This window comes from Phyllostomus hastatus, unplaced genomic scaffold, assembly GCF_019186645.2.
Source record: "Phyllostomus hastatus isolate PE091 unplaced genomic scaffold, TTU_PhHast_1.1 phas_contig_38, whole genome shotgun sequence".
In the NCBI taxonomy this organism is placed as follows: domain Eukaryota; kingdom Metazoa; phylum Chordata; class Mammalia; order Chiroptera; family Phyllostomidae; genus Phyllostomus; species Phyllostomus hastatus.
The window spans coordinates 8,085,784-8,105,016 of record NW_025333869.1 but is presented as its reverse complement, the minus strand read 5'-3'; the positions used below and the strand labels follow the sequence as shown (position 1 = coordinate 8,105,016).

The 19,233-nt window shown below is 37.8% G+C and overlaps 1 protein-coding gene across 2 annotated transcripts in view; it reads right to left on the bottom strand.

Annotated features, from left to right (window-relative positions):
- Window positions 1-11,872, bottom strand: part of TMEM273 (transmembrane protein 273) — a 34,795-nt gene extending 22,923 nt beyond the window's left edge. For both annotated transcript variants that reach the window (XM_045842305.1, XM_045842306.1), the window contains exon 1: window positions 11,784-11,872. In XM_045842305.1, the coding sequence (XP_045698261.1) occupies window positions 11,784-11,853 (70 nt within the window). In that variant the 5' untranslated portion in view covers window positions 11,854-11,872. The remainder of the gene's footprint in view (window positions 1-11,783) is intronic.
- Between the last annotated feature and the right edge of the window lie 7,361 nt (window positions 11,873-19,233).

The following is a 19,233-nucleotide window of genomic DNA, read 5'->3' as shown; positions in this document are numbered from 1 at the left end:
TCTGGCCCAGTCAGACTACTAGCAGGTCCTCCTACCCAGCAACTAGTTACCCAGAAGCTGGGTCTACCTAGGAATTCTTATTGGTCATTGAAATGACAGCTCTCCCTCCCTCACTCTTTAATTTCCATGGCCCTGAGCAGACTGTGGCACCACACTCACCTTGAGCTGCCCAGTATACACACAAGTCCCTTTCTCTTACATACATAGTGCTGATCCAGTTCCTGAACTTCCTAAAGATTTTCTGGCAAGGCTCACAAGAAAAAAATGTCTTTGTGTTTGGATGTATGTGTGTGATATGGGGGCCCCTAAGATCAGGGCAGGGGCAGGGCTCTCTCCCTCGGGACCAAAATCCACAATTCACCAGGAAGCCCCAGCAGATAATGTGCCCTCTCAGGGTCACACACCTGAATTGGAGGGCTCTGGGATTTGAACCTGGGTCAGCCTGGCTCCACGGAAGTGTCTCACACAAGAACACAAGGCAGACAGTGGCTCCAAGCTGACTGCAGTTTCATAATGTGTCATGTGTGGCTCACTTGAAGCTTAGGAGGGTCTCTGTTCTTTGTTCTCCAAGGTTACCTCAGAGACCCTCTCTGAGTCTCCAGAGCTTTCCCTGAGTCAGTTTAGCTGCCCTGTTCAACATCGTCTTCTGTGGAGCTAAACATGGGCTGGCCAAACATTATGACAGACATCACATCTCAGCCACATCCCTGGACCTCAGGGCACAAGCTGCTTCCAGTGGAGAAGCTGGAGGGAGCTGTGCCCTGCAGCCTCAGAAGCCAGCATAGCCCTTGTTGGCATGGCCCTCATCAAATCCAGCTTGTCTTCTTCTGCCTACAAAATCTCCCTGCTGCCAACCACCTGCTACTTGCAGTTAGGGGTCCTCCCTCCGAGGCTGCTTAATGCCCTTCAGGGGAAGACCTGCTCTCCTCCACGTTGCTCATTAGGCCCTCCTCCACTAATCCCTGCTACCTTTCAGCCCCATGTCCCATTCCCCTCCACTCCATGCTGGCCTCACCCCCATCCCTCTTGTCCCAACCAGATTTGCTCCTAAAGACTGGCTTCTGGAAGCTGAGGTTCCCTTTCATGCACTAATCAACTCACAAACAAGTGCCAATTACTGAGTATAGCTGAAATGGTGGCTTAGCAAAACCAGATTCCTGCCAATAGAGGCAACAATACCAGGGGAACAAGACACCAAACAGACATGCATGAGAACAAATCTGCTATTAGGATTGTAAGGAGCATTGTAAGATAGCATCTCTGGAGGCCTGGCAAAGGGGCAGCACACATTCCACACAGGGGTCATGACATGAGGAGGCCTTGAGACTGGACAGGAACTTGGACATTGGTAGGACTGGGGAGCTGGAACATTGGGTGGGCCACATGACAGGCCTGGGGAACCCATAGACAAAGTAAACACTTTGGTCTGTCCTGGTAGCAGTGGGAAGCTGCTGAAAGACTGAAAGTAGGCAGAGGCATAATCAGTTTGATCTCAACAAAATTTCTTTTCCAGGAAGCCCTTCCAGATACCGTAGTTTGGATTAAGTACTCCTCCTCTGTTTTTCTCCATGTTTCATTCATCTCAGCACTTAACATACCACATTGCAACTGTCCTCCTAACAGACTGTCAACTCTTTCAGCTTGGGGCCTGACTCATTTATTTTTGTGTCCCAGAAACACCTGATGAAAATCAATATTTGCTTAACAAAAGAGAAAACCCCTGTGTCCACATGTCCCAGTCCTCTGGAATAGTCCCCAGCTCCAGACCCTTCACCATTACCCCTGGATACCAACTCCTTGACAATATGGCCTGAGGGTCTATATAGGCTCATATAGGTCTCTGAGCTGGGAACAGGCAAATTCCAGACAGAAATCCGCTAGCTGCTCATCTGTTTCATTCAGACACACAGGGGAGAGTGAGCCCTGTTCATCTTACTGAGAGCCATTAGCTTGTTATTTTGTGAGATAAAATTTAATAAAATAAGCAGTTCTGGCAATTCTAGTGGATTAATGAGGGTCTGGGTGTGACAGAGATGTGTACAGTGACTTTAAATAAGAAGCACATGTGGTCTAATTTGGAAATGAGTGAGAAGTCTTTGGATTTGTGACAACCAGGTCAGCTCTGGCTTCTCAGCCTCTCACCTGTGGCTCCATCCAGGGTGTAAGTACCACAGGTATTTCCTGACAGGTACTCTCCGAGGGTTGCTCCTCCTGCCTTCACCTCATGGGGCATTTTCTCCCCTTCAGGAGCCTCTCGGATCAGGTATGTGTGTTCACCAGATGTTACATAGCCCAAACCCCTCCCCAAAGAACACTCCCCCAAATCACCTGTGTCCCCAGGCTTTTAACAATTCATTTCAGGGAGAAATGGAAATAAGCTTACTTTTCACTAACTCTTTCACCAAGTATAGCTAAACTTCTATTATAAAATTAAAAACCAACATAAGAAGCTCCTGAAAGATGGAGAGACAAAGCAAACTGATTGAGGATATTGGGAGCCCTGGTGGAGACAATGATCCTGATGTTAGGGTGTGGCTTAGGAGTTGGTGTCTGTCACACCTCATAAAAATATGAATCAATGAATAGACTTCCATTCTCCTCTAAGATTTCTAAATTGTGTGTGACAGTTAAAGTTAAAAATGATAATATGTATGATCTAGTTCCCAATATACATAGAAGAAATATTTTAACAGAGTAAAGGGACATAGAGGCACAATTTCTACATTTCCCTTGAACTGTTAAAATGTTGACACCAGTAGACTGTGATACATTGTGTGTATACAATGTGATATAGAAACCACTATAAAAGCTATGAAAAGCAATACACTCAGAAACACTACAGAAAAATCAAAATGAAATTCTAAAAATGGTTCTTGCAATGCACAGGAAGGTAGGAAAAAAGGAAATGACAAAGAACAAACAGAAATCAAAACAGAAATTGGCAGACTGAAAGCTCTATTATATCAATAACTACATTAAATGTAAGTTACATAAACTTGCCAAATAAAAAACAAATTTTCAAAATCAGTTTAAAAAACAGCTAAACTATATGCTGTTTATAAGAAACTCATTCCAAATATAACACAGGTGGATTAAAAGAAAAATTATAGAAAAAAATGCTATGCAATCACTAATTTAAAGAAAGAGTGGCTATACTAATATCAGTAAAATTTCAGAGCAAATAAAGTTATCAGAGCCAGTGATATGATATTATGATAAGTCAATTCACCAAATAGACATAGTAATCTTAAATGTCTATATATCAAACAATACCTGCAAAATATGTAAAATAAAAACTGGTAAAACTGAAATAAAAAATAGGCAAATTTATGATTATAGTTGAAGGCTTCAACAACCTTATTAATAATTAATGGAACACTAGATAGAAAATCAGTAATGATATTTAAAAATTCAACCATACCATCAAGTAACAGGACCCAACACTAACAGAATACATATTCTCTTTAAACACTCATATTAGTTATATTAAAATAGACTATACTCTGGGTCAAACCTGAACAAATTGGGAAGAATTTAAATCATACAAAGTATGTTCTCTGATCATAATTGACTCAACTGGAAATAAATAATAGAAAGATAATGGAAAAATTTCCAAACACTGGGAAACTAACAATACTACTGAATAATCCACAGGTCAAAAAGAAGTCCTAAGGGAGATTAAAACTGAATAAAAATTAAAACACACATATGAAAATTTGTGAGACATAACTAAAGCAGTGCTGAGAGGGCAATTTATAGCACTAAATATCCCCTTTTTTACATTAGAAATTAGGAAAATCTTAAATTAATAATCTAATATCCCACTTGAAGAAACCAGAAGAATATCAAAATAAAGCCAGAGTAAGCAGAAGAAAGTAAATAGTAAAACAAGAGCAGAAATCAATGAGATTGAAGAGAAAAATCAGTGAAACAAAAAATTGGTTCTTTAAAAATACTGATGGAATTGACAGACCTCTAGTAAGACTGACAAAAGGAAAAGAGATAAAAAACCCAATTATCAATATCAGACGTAAAATAGGGATATCACCACAGAGCATGCACACATCCAAAATGATAATAAAAATACTATGAACAATTCTAAGTATAAAAACATTATGGCTTAGATAAAATGAACTAATTCCTCAAAAATTACAAACTATCACAACTCACCCAATATGAAATAGTTTGAATTAAGAAAATTGAATTTATAATCTATAAACTCTTCCAAAAGAAATCTGAAGTCCCAGATAGTTTCATGGGAGAATTCTAAAGTTAACACCAACACTACACTATCCCATCCAGAAAATAGAGGAGGAGGGAATACCCTCTCATTCATTTTATGAAGCCAGCATTACCATGATCTTTAAACCAAACAAAAACAATGCAAAGAAAAAGAAACTGCAGACCATATCTTCCATGAATATAGATTCAAAATCCGTACCAAAATGGTAATCTACCAAAATGGTATCAAATAGAATTCAGCAAGATAAAAGAATTATATATCATGATCAAATGGAATCTATTCAAGGATGCAAGACTGGTTCAATGTTCAAAAATCCATCAGTGTAATCTACTATATTAACGAGCTAAGAAAGGAAAAAATCACATGATTATATTGTCAGGTAGAAAAGGCATTGACAAAACTCTTATCCATTCATGACAAAAAACTCTCAGAAAACTGGGAATAGAGGGAAACTTCTTCAACTTCTACAAAAAAATCCTACAGCTAGCATCAGACTTAATCGTGAGAAACAAGATGCTTTCTCACTAACATCAAGAACAAGGCAAAGATATCTGCCATCACCATGCCTCTTCAACATAGTGCTGGAAGCTCCTGCCAACCCAAAAGTTAAGAAAAGGAAATAAAAGGCGTGCCATTTATAAAGGAAGAAATACAACTGTCCCTAGTTGCAGGTGACATCATAATCCACGTAGAAAACTCCAAGGCATCTAAAAAAATAACTTTAAACTAAAAACTCTACAAGGCTGATAATAAAAATTTAAAAGAAGCTTAATAGCAGTACAATTCACAATAGCCAACAGCTGGAAACATCCTAAGTGCCTATCAATAGATGAATGGATTAAAAAACTGTGGTTCACTTACACAATGGAATACTGCTCAGCAGAATAAAAAGAGGGAACTCCTACATTTTGCAATAACATGGATAGAACCAGATCATTATGCTAAGTGAAATAAGCCTTGGTGGTGAAAGGCAAATACCATGTGATCTCATTTATAATAGGAATCCAATCAACAAAATAAACTAATGAGCAAGAGAGAACCAGAGTCATAGAATCATGGAACAGACTGACAGCAGCAAGAGGGGAGGAGGGAAATTGGAACTGTATGAAAGAGGGGGAAGGGATTAGCTGAAGAACATATATAAAGGACCCATGATCATGGACAACAACCTGGAGATTGACTATGGAAGTAGGGGGCAGGCTGGATAAAGAGGGGAAATAGGGGAAAATTGGAACAAGTGCACCAACATAAACAATAATAAAAGATAAATCAAATAGGAATTACTCTGTCATCTTGGAACTTATACACCTACAGAAATCAAGATTCTGTGGAATTAGCAAATGAACAGACACATACATCAATGAAAAGCAAAGATAACCCAGAAGTAGTCCACACAAGTATGACCAACTGATTTTTGACCAGGGGCCAAAATCAATTCAAAAGAGGAAAGACAATTTTCAACCAATCAAGCTGGAGCAATTAGATATTTATATAGCAAAAAAAAGTACCTTGACTTGAATTTACAAAGGAACTTAAAGTGGATAATAGATTTAAATGCAAAATATAAAACTATATAACTTTTAGGAAAAATAAAATAAAATGTTGGACAGTTGGGCTTGGTGAAAATTTCTGAGATATGATATCAAAAGCATGATCCATAAAAATATCATTAATTTAGAAAATTAAAGTTAAATACTTTTGTTCTGTGAAAGACCCTATAAAGAGAAAGAAAAGTCAAGCCAAGAGACTGGGAGAAAATATTTTCAGGTTACATATTTGACTAAGGACTCATGCAGAAGATATTAAGAACTCTTAAAATTCAACAGCAAGAGAAAAATACAAGCAATCTAATTAGAAAATGAGCAAAAGCCATGAGGAGAATTCTTGCTTTATTAGGAAACTTCTCCTTGTCTTCCTGGGTTCCAGTGTTTTGTTTGTTTGTTTGTTTTTTACCTTTTACTGAGTTTCTGAAAAACCCTGGCATACTAGTTTTCTTTGGTTATGTGGCAATTTGTCACACAGGGAAAAAAATAATTATACATCAAGAATACTTGCTCAGCCCTGGCTGGCGTAGCTCAGTGGATTGAGCGCGGGCTGGGAACCAAAGTGTCCCAGGTTCGATTCCCAGCCAGGGTACATTCCTGGGTTGCAGGCCATAACCCCCAGCAACCGCACATTGATGTTTCTCTCTCTCTCTCTCTCTCTCCCCCTCTCTCTCTCTCCCTCCCTTCCCTCCCTAAAAATAAATAAATAAAATCTTAAAAAAAAAAGAATACTTTCTCACTGGAACCCCCAACCCACAGGATTCTGAACCATTGTCTTGGCCGGAATCAGAAACAGGAAAAGCCGTCAGGGAAGATTTTTACAAAGATCTCAGGGACTAAGAGTCAAGGAATAAAGTGCTAACTTTGACCTGTAAGATAAAAATGAATTTAGTTCTCTTTGCCTGGGCCTCTGTCGTTTTTTCATTATAAGTTAAGAGGAGGGATAAGACTCTGTTCCCTTCAACAACTCTGGCTCCTTTAATGAAGAATGTTTTAGGCAGGCCCTGGCTGGCATAGCTCAGTGGATTGAGCGTGGACTGTGAACTAAAGTGTCGCAGGTTCAATTCCCAGTCAGGGTACATTCCTGGGTTGCAGGCCATGACCCCCAGCAACCGCATATTGATGTTTCTCTCTCTCTCTCTCTCTCTCTCTCTTTCTCCCTCCCTTCCCTCTCTAAAAATAAATAAATAAAATCTTTTAAAAAAATAATGTTTTAGGCAACTAGAATGTAATTAAAGTGATACCATATTTCTTTTATTAACATAATTATAGTAATACATAGATTTCAGCGGGTGCCTTCCAATGGAATTAAAACAGAGACAGATGGCTGACATTTTGGTTGGAATTAAAATAAATAGGAATATTTTACATGTCAGCTTCTTTTTTAAAAAAGGTGTAAACCTCTAATAAGATGTCTAGAAACTTTACCAGATATTTTCAGTAATTATTTTAGAGCAATATTTCAGCAAAATTTAAAATTATTGATTGGTCAATAATTAAGTGGCAAAATATTTACTTAGAAATATAACAACCATAATCCCAAACCTAGCTGAATTATTATTATTATTAGTAGTAGTAATAGTAGTAGTATTAATATTAGTATTATTTCAAAAGTCATCAGCCTTAGATATCCTATAGCTCCAAATGTGAAACCCTGAGAAGGACACAAGGTCAGATATGCAGTTTTCTGGTGGGGAATGGATAACTAGAATCCAGTCATTAATATATCATGCAAACCACCAAATGTTTTATGAAAAATATTCTGTGAAAGAAAAGGGATGGAAGCTTCTAAAAGATCAATGTCATAAAAGAAAAGGGCTGTGGAGATGTTCCAGATTAGACATGGTTACCATATGCAGTACCTCATTCTCCTCTGGCTTTTTTGTTAACTAAGGTATAGTCAAAGGGGCAAAAGGCATTGTTAGGTCAACTCTGAAAATATTGGACAATGATAGACTATGTAAATGTAGCTTATCAATGTTAGATTTCCTGAAGCTGATAACAGTACTGTGGTTATATGAGAGGTTATTTCTAGAGAAATGCACACTAATGTATTTAGGGGTTAAAAAAAACTTGTAGTATACAACTTACTTTCAAATAGCTCAGAAAAAAAAGCTATCTCTCTCTGATAAATTTGATCGCATCACATTTAGAGACTTCTGCAGAGCAAATGATGCCAGAAAGATAAAAGATAACATACTGAGAGAAAAATATTTGCAAATATTTGCGACACATTGACACAAATAATTAATATACAGAAAAAATGTTCAAATGACCAAAACCAAATGTAACTAACATGAAATTTACAGGTAAAAAATCTGTCTGTCTGATAAATATAGGAAAAATGGTTATTCTCATTAGTAATCAGGAACCCATAACCTAAAAACTTGGCAATAATATTTTATAATTCTCCAATTGGCAAAACATGAGATGTTTGATAATATCAAGTGTCACTGAATCTGCAGGGGGACAGATATGTCAGACCTCACTGATGGAAAGCAATTTGGCAATGTCCAATAAAAGGAGATCATGCACTCCCATAACACAGCAACTTCTCTTCCAGGTGTGTCTCCTAGAAACACAGCTGCACCTTAGTTCCAGGAGCAGCACTGGCAATCATGCCAAAAGCTAGAAAGTTCATCGCAGCAGCACTCACTGGCAGTCATGTGAAAAGCTAGAAACAACAAAAATTCCAATAGTACTAGAAAGGGTAACTAAATTATAGATAGTGTTTCCACAGAATCTCTAGAGGCAGTTGCAAATGAATATGTCTCATTCATAGCATCAGAATGAGTAGGTGGGTAATGCAGTATGTTGAGTGTGTGATGGTGGCATTCAGGCCAAGTCTTTTTTTTTAAGATTTTTATTTTTATTTATTTTTAGAGAGGGAAGGGAGGGGGAGAGAGAGAGAGAGAGATAGAGGGAGAGAGAGGGAGAGAGAGAGGGAGAGAAAGAGGAAGAGAGAGAGGGAGAGAAACATCAATGTGCGGCTGCTGGGGGTTCTGGCCTGCAACCCAGGAATGTACCCTGGCTGGGAATCGAACCTGGGATACTTTGGTTCCCAGCCCACGCTCAATCCACTGAGCTACGCCAGCCAGGGCTCAGGCCAAGTCTTTAACACTGAGAAAGTGACACAGGAAGGAAGTGCAGCCAAAGCTAGTGTTCTTTCCTCTGGAAAAGGGGGGAGGAAAACAAGACAGAGGAGGGAAGCCCAAAGAGCTTCAGCTCCTTCTCTGTCATTTCTTTTATGAATATGTCAATTTATCACCTACATACTTTAAAATACATATATCTTGAAAACATCCAAATTTTTAAATGTGTTAATTATGGTGTTGGTTCTGTGAATGTTACACTGATGTCAGTTTTAAAAATATTTTTAGAATATTCAAAAATTGGTTTTTCAAAACTCTCCAATTACTCAGTGTATGGGGTCCCATGAGAGCCTGGACATCACAGGGGTGACAGACAGATAGATGTGCTCCTCTCCCTGCTATGTCCCCAAAAGCCCTCTTACACACAGCTCTCACATATACCCTGGAGGGAATGGCCTGGCCTGGTCAACCGCCTTCACAGGCTGTTCATTAATAAGTTGTACTAGATAATCCAATCCTCTAGGTCCCTTTCACCAGTCCCTAAAGGGTAAACCCTTTTGCTTAGTGCTTTCAATAGGCTGTCATGTTATTATTTTGTTCATTGAAATTTATTTATTATAATTGAGAATATATATGATCACTATGAAAAATTTCAATACAGAGAAACTAAAAAAAATACCTCATAACCCTATTTTCTAAAAATACTAAAGGATACTATTAACCATTTGGTAGAGTTTTGTCCAGTCAATTTTGGGATAGGTAAGCAAACATATGCAAAATATAACCACAGAATTATAACTTAATAAGTGTCACTTTGTTACTCCTCTTCTGTCCATGTTTGTTCTGAGAAAGTTGTGTTTTTCATTTAACATATTGGATATTGTTTGAAACCTTAGAACACAGTTGATTTAGCTAGAGTCCTACTGATAATCACTGGTTTCTGATTTTCACTGTGGTCAGCAGTGCTAAATAGCATCCTATTAAATATTTTGAAGAGCTTTTACCCTATTGTTTCATTATGATAAACCCTAAAGTTGGAATTTCTGGGTACAAGCTTGTGAACAGTTCATATTTTGATACATATTGCCAAATTGCTTTCTTGGAAGATTGGATCAATAGTTTCCCCCATATCTCGTAGTGTGTGCTCACCTCATGTTAGATACTGGCTGTCTGCTTTAAACATGGGAAGAGATTGAATTCTCTTACAGCCCTGTGAGGTGAGTACTATTATTATCCCCAAGTTACAGAGGAGGAAACTGCACATAAAGCAGATGAATAACCAGCCCCATTCTTTGAGCTGATAATAGTGGGGCAAGGGTTATCATTTAGGGAATTTAGGGCAGAGGTTCAATCCTAACCAATACTGTCTCTACTAATAGTTTCCAAAAGCACTAACTAGCTGGAATACCTTAGCCAAGTCTTAAAATCTCATCCATACAATGCAGGTAAGAATGGGACCTCTTCCACAGAGGTGTTGTGGGGACTGAATGAGCCCATGGAAAGTATTTGACAGAGAATGCAGTTTAGCAGACTACAGAAGCACTCGCAAATTTTAAGTGTTTTCATTTCTTCTATTATTTGTGATCCTGAGCATTTTAAAGGCCTACTGTTGGTTAGTAATTCTCCAATAAAGTACTTGTTCATATAATCTGTACATTTTCCATTGAGCTTCTTAGATATAACTTCCCTTTCCTGCCCACCCCACCCAGAACAGATTATCTAAATAGGTCAAAAGCAGAAACAAGGGTTAGAACTTCTGCAACTTTCTGCCACTTTACTGAGCACACTTTGCATGAGCTGCCCTGCTCTCTGGTTCTCACCATCCCCTCGTTGCCACTGTCAGAGATCATATCCACATGTAAACATATACATACCATGTCTGTCTGCCTGTCTTTGTTTTCAGCTGGGCTTGTTACGGGATTCAGAGTCCTGTCCATGGGAGTAACTTTGCTATGTCCAGGATAAAGGCTATTTCTCCAGAGACAGAAGATTAAATTTAGAGACCAACTGCTTGCCTTTGAATCTTGCCCCAGTGCAAGTTCTGGAAAAGAGCATCTTTGTGTGTCTGAGGGATGTCCGTTGTCTTATCAAGAAATAACAGTTGATGTAAGAGATAATTTTGCGAAGTTGCATGGTTCTTTCCTCCTCTGTCTGTCTCTATCGATACATTTTTTTCTGTTTTCTTTTTTTTTTTTTTGAAGAATGTTTCTAACCATCACTCTGTGTCTCCTCCATCTCTATCTCTCTTGGTGTCTTCCTCTCTGTTTCTCTGACCTTATATTTCTCCCACTATATCCGACTGTGCTTTTTCATTAATCCTTTCTTTCTCTCTTGTTCCTTCTTTTTATGCACAGAATTAAAGAGGACTTAAAAAACAAAGACACCTCTGTATTAAGTAGGGCTTACTTTATGACTGATTCACCATTAACTGCAGAGAAACATCTACATACCAACATTTTCTCATTTTATGTAATGATTTTGATTTAACTTAGTTAAATTTAACTTAATTTTCACTCTATCCTAAAATATAAATATTATTATCACTCATTTTATTGCTTCAGAAACTGCCACTCAAAGAATCTAAGAAGCTTGCTGTAGTTTGCCAGCAAAAGAGCCAGGTTTAAAGCCACATGTGTCTAGGTCCCAAGCCCAAAGCTCTCTCTGTTACATGACCCTTTCCTGTTCTTCCTGGCCCAGACCATGTGTAAGTTACGGTGGGAATGAAACAGACAAAAGCATTATTCACTGTCCAGTCAAAGTGAGAGGAACCATCTGTCCCCAGAGACACAATCATGCTTTAGGGACTGAATTCCAAAGGACAACTGCTCACTTAGTTTTCCACTCATCGTGGCACCCCTGCCACAAAAGAGTAAAGTCCACCCCCATTCCGCATGCCTCACTTACCCAGGAGAAAGAGGAGGGCTGTCAGCATGCTGGCTGATGAGCCCATGCTGACTTGCTCCTGGCTCCTCATAGAACAGGCATTGGCAGGCTGTGTGACCTGAGGCTCCTGAGGACAGATACAAGCCCCACGTGATGGGAAGGCAGGAAGCCACTGCCACAACCCCATGTTTCTTAGTTCCTCTCAACTCTGTCTTACAGCAGGGCTGAAGGAAGGCCTTTTCATCCTAGCCTCTGCCAGGTGGCAGAACGTTGTGGTCTACAAGTAGGACTCACTGTGACATACTGGGTGCTAGTTTTTACCCATCACTGTCTCCTGCAATCCTCTCACTTAGCACCGAAAAGAAGCACAGCTGGAGATCCTTGCCTGAAGACCCAGGCCAGTAAGTTCAGGGAGGATGGGGGCAACGCTGCTTGCTTGGATCTCAAGCTCCTGCTGTGGTCCCCACAACCTAGGGCAGAGTCAGAAAGCACCCCTCTCTGGTCCAAAGCACAGCCCAGTCACTATGTTTGTGCCATGAATCGCTCAGTGTCTGGGGACACCTATGACTCTTTTCTCAGAGCAACATTTTTAAATACCCAAATTAAAGTATGTAAGGATTATAAAAAAAACAGTTATTTTGAAATGCACTTATCAAAAATTTAGAAAACAGACTAATGATATAGAAATATATGTGCTTCTTTATCCACACAGTAAATAACAAGAATCTAGTGGCAGGCAAAATAACTACCACAACTCTGACATCGTGATGAATGTGAAACATATTTAAAGAGATGTGTTACAGCTATAATGTGTATGAAAATATTCACAATACCTACTACTGGTAATAATAAAGTTACTCAGGTGGTAATGTCATTGTGGTTAGGCTGCACTAACATCAGAAGAAAATGCTCACTTTCTATTAGAGGTTAGAGGACAGAGACATGACTTTTTCCATCCAAGGCCAAGCATCCAGCCCTGGGGTAACTTTGTCAACACAGGCTCAACCCACATATTTGGGGCTACATGTTTCTGTACTTTTTTGACACCTACTTGACTGTCAAGTCACCAACTCAAGTGTGCAAGGAATGTCACTTTTTAAAATGTAAATCAACTTAATGACAATTGTTGAGCCCCATCCAAGTGAGCTGGTAGAAATTAAAGTCTTTTCATTCTTGGGCTCCCTCAGCCAAATTCCTAACACAGCCAGCTCCCTGAGCACTCCCCAGTGTGCCAGGCATGTTTAGAAATATTATAAATATGACATTTTTGACCTCCATTATAACACTATGAGTTAAGGGTGAGACACCCCCAAGGCTATTCAGCAGGGAGTGTGAGAGATGGGCTTTGAACCCAGGCTGTCCACTGGCAGCTTGTGCTCCCCATACTCTGCTGTGCCCTCCTCGCAGGGGCACCACCACCACCACCCAGGGACAGCCAGCCAGAGGCAGTCAGATTACCCTGGTGGCCACTGACACCCAGTGGGTCCTTTTAGCACAGCCTATAGTCCTTCTGAGTCTCATGTGAATGACGACATGAGTGGAGCAGGCTGTTCATGTTACTTTATTTTGGTGCCCTAATAAACACTTTGGATCAGTCTTCACATGCACCAGGAAAAATACTCTCTCTTGATTCTCCTGAAACATATGCCCTTTTAACATTTTAATCCTATTCAGTGGAGACAATCAGGAGAACATTGCTTTCTGCCGGGTGACCTTAAGAAAGTGCCAGTGCAGACGCACTAATCTGCAGGTAGTGCCTGGGGACCATAGGAAGTGCATGAGGAGAGCTGCAAGCAGCCCAGGGCTTCCAGGTGTGCAAAGAAGTCTCATGTTTATGTGAAATTACTGATTTTCAAGTGTTGGCAACTAATTCTAAGTGTTTTCCATGTGGCGGGTCAAACCAAACACCAGTGATTAACTTGTTATAGAATACCCCTCAAGACCTCTTTTAGGGCTCAACCTTTCACACATAAACCAGGATGGAAAGTTTCTGCAGAAACTTCTACTTTCCCCCTGCCACAACCTCCTGACACCAGACAACTACAGCATCTGCTGCCTTCCTGAATGGAGAAGGCAGAAATACAGAGGGCCACATGTCCCATTAGCTAGAATCTGAAATGAGACCTAACATCTAGCCAGTGCACCTGGTGTGATGGTTCATTTGTCCTCTCATTGTGGTATGATGCCCCTCAGCCAGAGTGGGAACCCAGCCCCATGCTCCAGTAATGAACTCCTATTTCTAAACCTGAGGTTTCTCCAGTCATAGGGATGGATGACTCCCACTGACTGGGAGCCAGGGAGGGCAGTGCCAGAGCTCCAGCCCATTGTGGTACAATACATGGTCTCAATAGTGTTTGTTGAACAAAGGAATCAATTTACTTACTTAGCTTATACCCAATCTAAGCCAGCCCAGTCTCCAGCCTACTAGTGGGAGGGTCATGGACTTCAGCTTAACTGTGGTCAGAGGTAACCTGTTCTGCCAATCAGAAAAGAACTAGCCAACAGCTCTGCTATTCTGCAGGGTGCTGTCCCTCCTCCAGTAATGTCGTGGTCACACCAAGGAAACGTGTCATCCCCCAGCTCCTTAGCACCTGCCACAGAGCACATGAATTCACATCTGACATGCCTGAGGTACAAGTTGGGAAATAATGTCAAATCCGCCATCTTTACAGGGGATTTAAAAAAAATAAAGATAGAGAAGATTTGAAATACACATTGATTGATTAAACTTAAATAGAACTCTGCCCCCCCCCAAAATTAGAAAATAGCCATTCTTTTGAAGCTTATATGCAATATTGATTAAAAAATTACTGCATATGGCTTGTGAAGTAACTCTCAATTTCAAAAATGGATGACATACACATTTCTTACTACAGTGCAACTGAATCAGATGACAATAACAAAAATATATTGTTTCCATCTGTTTGGAAATTTTTAAAAACACTTCTAAGTAATTCAAAGATCAATAAAATTATAATAAAAATTAAAATAACTAGACTGAATGATAACAAATATGTTTTATATCAGATATTGGGTAATCTAAGTGAAGTAATAATTAGAAAGAAATGCATACAGGTAAATACCTAGAAAAGAAGAACAGAAAAAGAAATGAGCTAAAAAAACAATCTCAGAATTCTGGAAAAGACTAAACCAAAAAAAAAAAAATAGGCAGATGAAAAGAAATAATAAATGTGAGGGCAGAAAAGAATTACCAGAAACAAAAGATGCAATAGGAAGACTCAACATCTTAAATTTTGTTTGTAAAAAGCTAATCAGATAACAAACTTCTCACAGAATAAATAAGAAAAAAGAAAGAAGACAAAAATAATATTAATAAAAGGAGATATAACATGATTTTTATTAGTTAAAATAGAAAAACATACACTTATCTCAATAGACACAGAAAAGTACTTGATAAAATCCATTACACTTTCATGATATAAAACATCCAATAAACTAGGAATTGGTAGGTACTTTCTTTACTTAATAAAAGGTACTTAACACAAAACCCAACAAACATCATTATTATGGTGTGCCACATAGATGCAATCCCTTTAAAATCAAGGACAGGTGATACTGTTCTCATCACTGTATCTATTCAGTATTGTCTGGAGGTCTAGTCAGTACAGATTTTTCAAAGGGGGAATGCAAAGAATTAAAATTGGAAAAAAAGACAAAACTAGAGGGTTTGGCTGGGGCAAGGGTCAGTGGGGGGGGGCGGGAAATGCAGAGAACTGTAATTGAACAACAATAAAATAATTTAAAAAAAAGAAGAAACTAGGTTCTCAGATGATTTGTTTATCTATCTAGAAAGCCTCTAAGACTCAAAGACTGTTTGTTAAAAATAATAATAATATGGCTGTATACTAGCTCAAAATTTTTAAAAAATTAATTGGATTTTTATATACTAGTAACAAACACAAAACATATTTTTAAAAAATTACCACCAACAACAATATGTATGTGTGTGTATACACACATATGTATGGAATATAATAGAGAATAGAATAAATAGAGTAGGGTATAATAGAATAGACCTAACAAAACTTACTCAAGACTCATATAGAGAAAACTTTAGTTAACAGCATTAAGAAGACCTAAATAGTCCTGCCTGGTGTGGCCCAGTAGATTGAGTGCCAACCTGCAAACCAAAGGGTAACTGGTTCAATTCTCAGTCTAGGGCACATGCCTAAGTCACAGTCCAGATCCCTAGTAGGGAGCTGGTAACAGGCAACCACACACAGATGTTTCTCTTCGTCTCTTTCTCCCTCCCTTCCCCTCTCTAAAAATAAACAAATGAAATCTTAAAAAAATAAAAAATAAAATAAAATATTAAAAAAGAAGACCTATACAAACAAAAAGTGTGTCATTGTATATAGAAAAAGTCAAATATCTTGAAGATGCCAAGTCTTCTCAAATTGATCTATAGTGTCAGTGCAGCTTTGTACTCATTACATCAATAATGAGGGCCAAAGTGAGAATCATATTCCACTTTTTAGATTGGTAACAATAAAATTTTTGGTTAATACATTTGCAACACATGAAGGACTTCATTCATAACCTGGAGGACATTATGCCAAGTAAAATAAGCCAAACAAAGAAAACACTATATGATCTCACTTGCATATGGAATCTAAATTACTGAAACTTACTGAAGCAGAGAGTAGATTGGTGACTGCCAGGGACTGAGGGGAGAGGAAAATGGGGAGATGATGGTCAATAGATGCAAGATGAATAAGTTCTGGATATCTAATGTACAGCATGATGACTATAGTTAATAATACCATATTGTATGCTTAAAATTTGCTAAAAGGGGAGGAGATGATGTGTTCTTGTAGCACATACAAAGAAGAAAATGGTAATTATATGAGGTGATAGATATGCTAATTAATATGATTGTGGTGATTATTTTGTTATGTATTATGTATATGAAAACATCACTTTGTATAACTTAAATGCCCAGGGTGGGGAAAAAGTAGGTTTATGGTTATGAGTGTGTGAAACACAGAGTTTATTCTTGTGTCATTATTAATATTATACTATTTTCTGCATGAATAACTGTAAACTTGCTTTTTCTCCACCCTGTATATTTTCTTCAGTTATATCTCAGTAAAAAAAAATCTTAGTTAATGATAATGTTAATTTGTGAATGTGAAAACATAAGGCACTGCATCTTTGAAAGCAACTTTCTGTTCCCTGGTAGAGCTAAAGATGTCTGTATGATGTAATTCAAGAGTTCTGTTCCTGGAGAAATAACCAGGGACACTCTTAGACATATACATTCAGAGACACAGAAAAGAATATTTACAGGACATGATCTATAAAGCTAAAAGACCTTGAAAGAACCATGAAACCTATTAATAGGAGAAAGGATAAATAATTGATGCTATATATTACTTAGCTATAAAAATGAATAAACTACAGCAATATAGATAAGTTGGATAAATCTTAGAAAAATAATATTGTGTTAAAAATCAAATTGTAAAAGATAACAAACAGAATTATATCATTTTTGTGAGTCACAGGAACAAGCAAAACTAAACAATAAAGACTCTAGAGAGTACATATATATTTTTCACTGAATAATATTTTTAAAAATCATTAGAATAATAAATACAACATTCAGGAGAGTGAAGGGAGAGGATAGGAACAGGCAGATAGAATGCAGAGGTAATGTTGCAGTTCTTTTTTGTGAGGTGAGTACACAGGTACTTGTGTTATTACCATGCTTCATTAGTAGGAAGAGTGTATGCTGACTTTTTTTCCAGATAAGTCCTGGTTTATGCTCATTAACTTAGTGCAATTACAATAGCATCCCCTTTTACTCTCAAAGGTTTGACAAAGGCCAAAAGGTTTCAATAATAAATTATATTGGCTCCTAATTTATAACCTACATATAATATGAAGAATTTGACATTTATTAAAGATTGTATAATTAAAATGTAAATAATACAAATAGTAATACCAGCAAAGTTGTGTTAATAGAAATTTAAGTTGTTTCAATCAGTCTAGTCATAACTATCAACAGCTTCAAAGATTTACACAAGCTTTGACCTATTAATTATACTTTAAGAAATATACTTTAAGAAAATGATTGAACAGATTTATAACAACATATATACAAGGATGTTCATCACACAATCATCAAAAATTAAAAATCAAAATGACATGTAAAAGTCATGAGCCAGCCTGAATTGAACTAGTAAGCAGAAAGGAGAACACACACAAGTAAATGTATAATTTTATCTATATCACCTTGCTTGAGTTTCACTAAGCAAGTTGGTGTAAATACCTGTTTCCAGGGAAAGAAGAAAGTTCAAGTTGTAGGCAAATATGGTCAGTGGTGCAGCCCACTTGTCTAAAACCTTTTGCAATTAAAGCACAATGCCACTTTGAGCTATGGTTAGCAGAAGTAATAAAGTAAAGTAAGAATATGTGTGCATTTAGGAGTGTGCCACAGGGAATTATATAGATAAATGTAACCCAATCTCACCATAAATAAATATATATGTGTTGTTTTAATATTATTTCTTCATTATAAATATTATACTTATGCCTTTACATATGGCTTAATTCCTTTCCTTATCTCTGCATGACTGTACACAGTTCTACTGCTGACCCAAGAATAATATTGTAATTCTAAATTTTCTCAAATATGGCCAGGTCATGATAAAAAGTATAAAATCCACTAAGGTACTAATGCAAATTTCATTATTAAAGTAATTAATCTTGAAATAATGAAACCACCAAAACCCAAAAGCAACTTTCATTTTCAATTTTTTGCCAGTGCCTCATGGGAGCTAAGGAACTGGGTAGTCGCTGATGTGACTTGGGAAAGCCATGGACTAAAGCAGTGTTCAACATCTCAAAGTTCCTTTGGTTCAAGGGCTCCTCACCAAGAAAACCTACGCATGCTTTCTAGGAGCCCAGTTCAAAGGGAGCTCATGGGGCAGAGCATCTTTCTCAGGCTGGGCTTTCAATTTTATCCACACTTGGCCACCTGCAGGGTGTGTGAGAATTAGGAAACTATGTTGTATGCAACATTTCCCTTACTATTAAAAAGAGGAACTTCATTCTCTGCCCATATCTCTTAGAAGGTTGCAAAAGTTAGCATTTTTCAAGTTTAAAGACCAGCACAAATACAAACTATCCAGATGCTCCATTTCTTGACTTCAACCTTAAGTAATGGATTGTCTGTTACATGGGCATCTTAGCTAATACAGGAAGCTTCTTAGAGAAGGTTGCAATGCTGTGGGAACTCACTTCTACTTCATTTTATCAGAAGGAATTAAAATTTTTCCTGGTTTCTCTGCATAGGATGTGAGGCTTGAGTCATTTACAAATTCTTAATTTGCAAATGGGATTCTGCTCAGGAATCACAAGAATTTAGTACAAATACTAATTTCCTTTGTATTAACAAATGTTATCATTGAAATAAAGATTCTAAAAATGGACTTATGTGAAAAATATC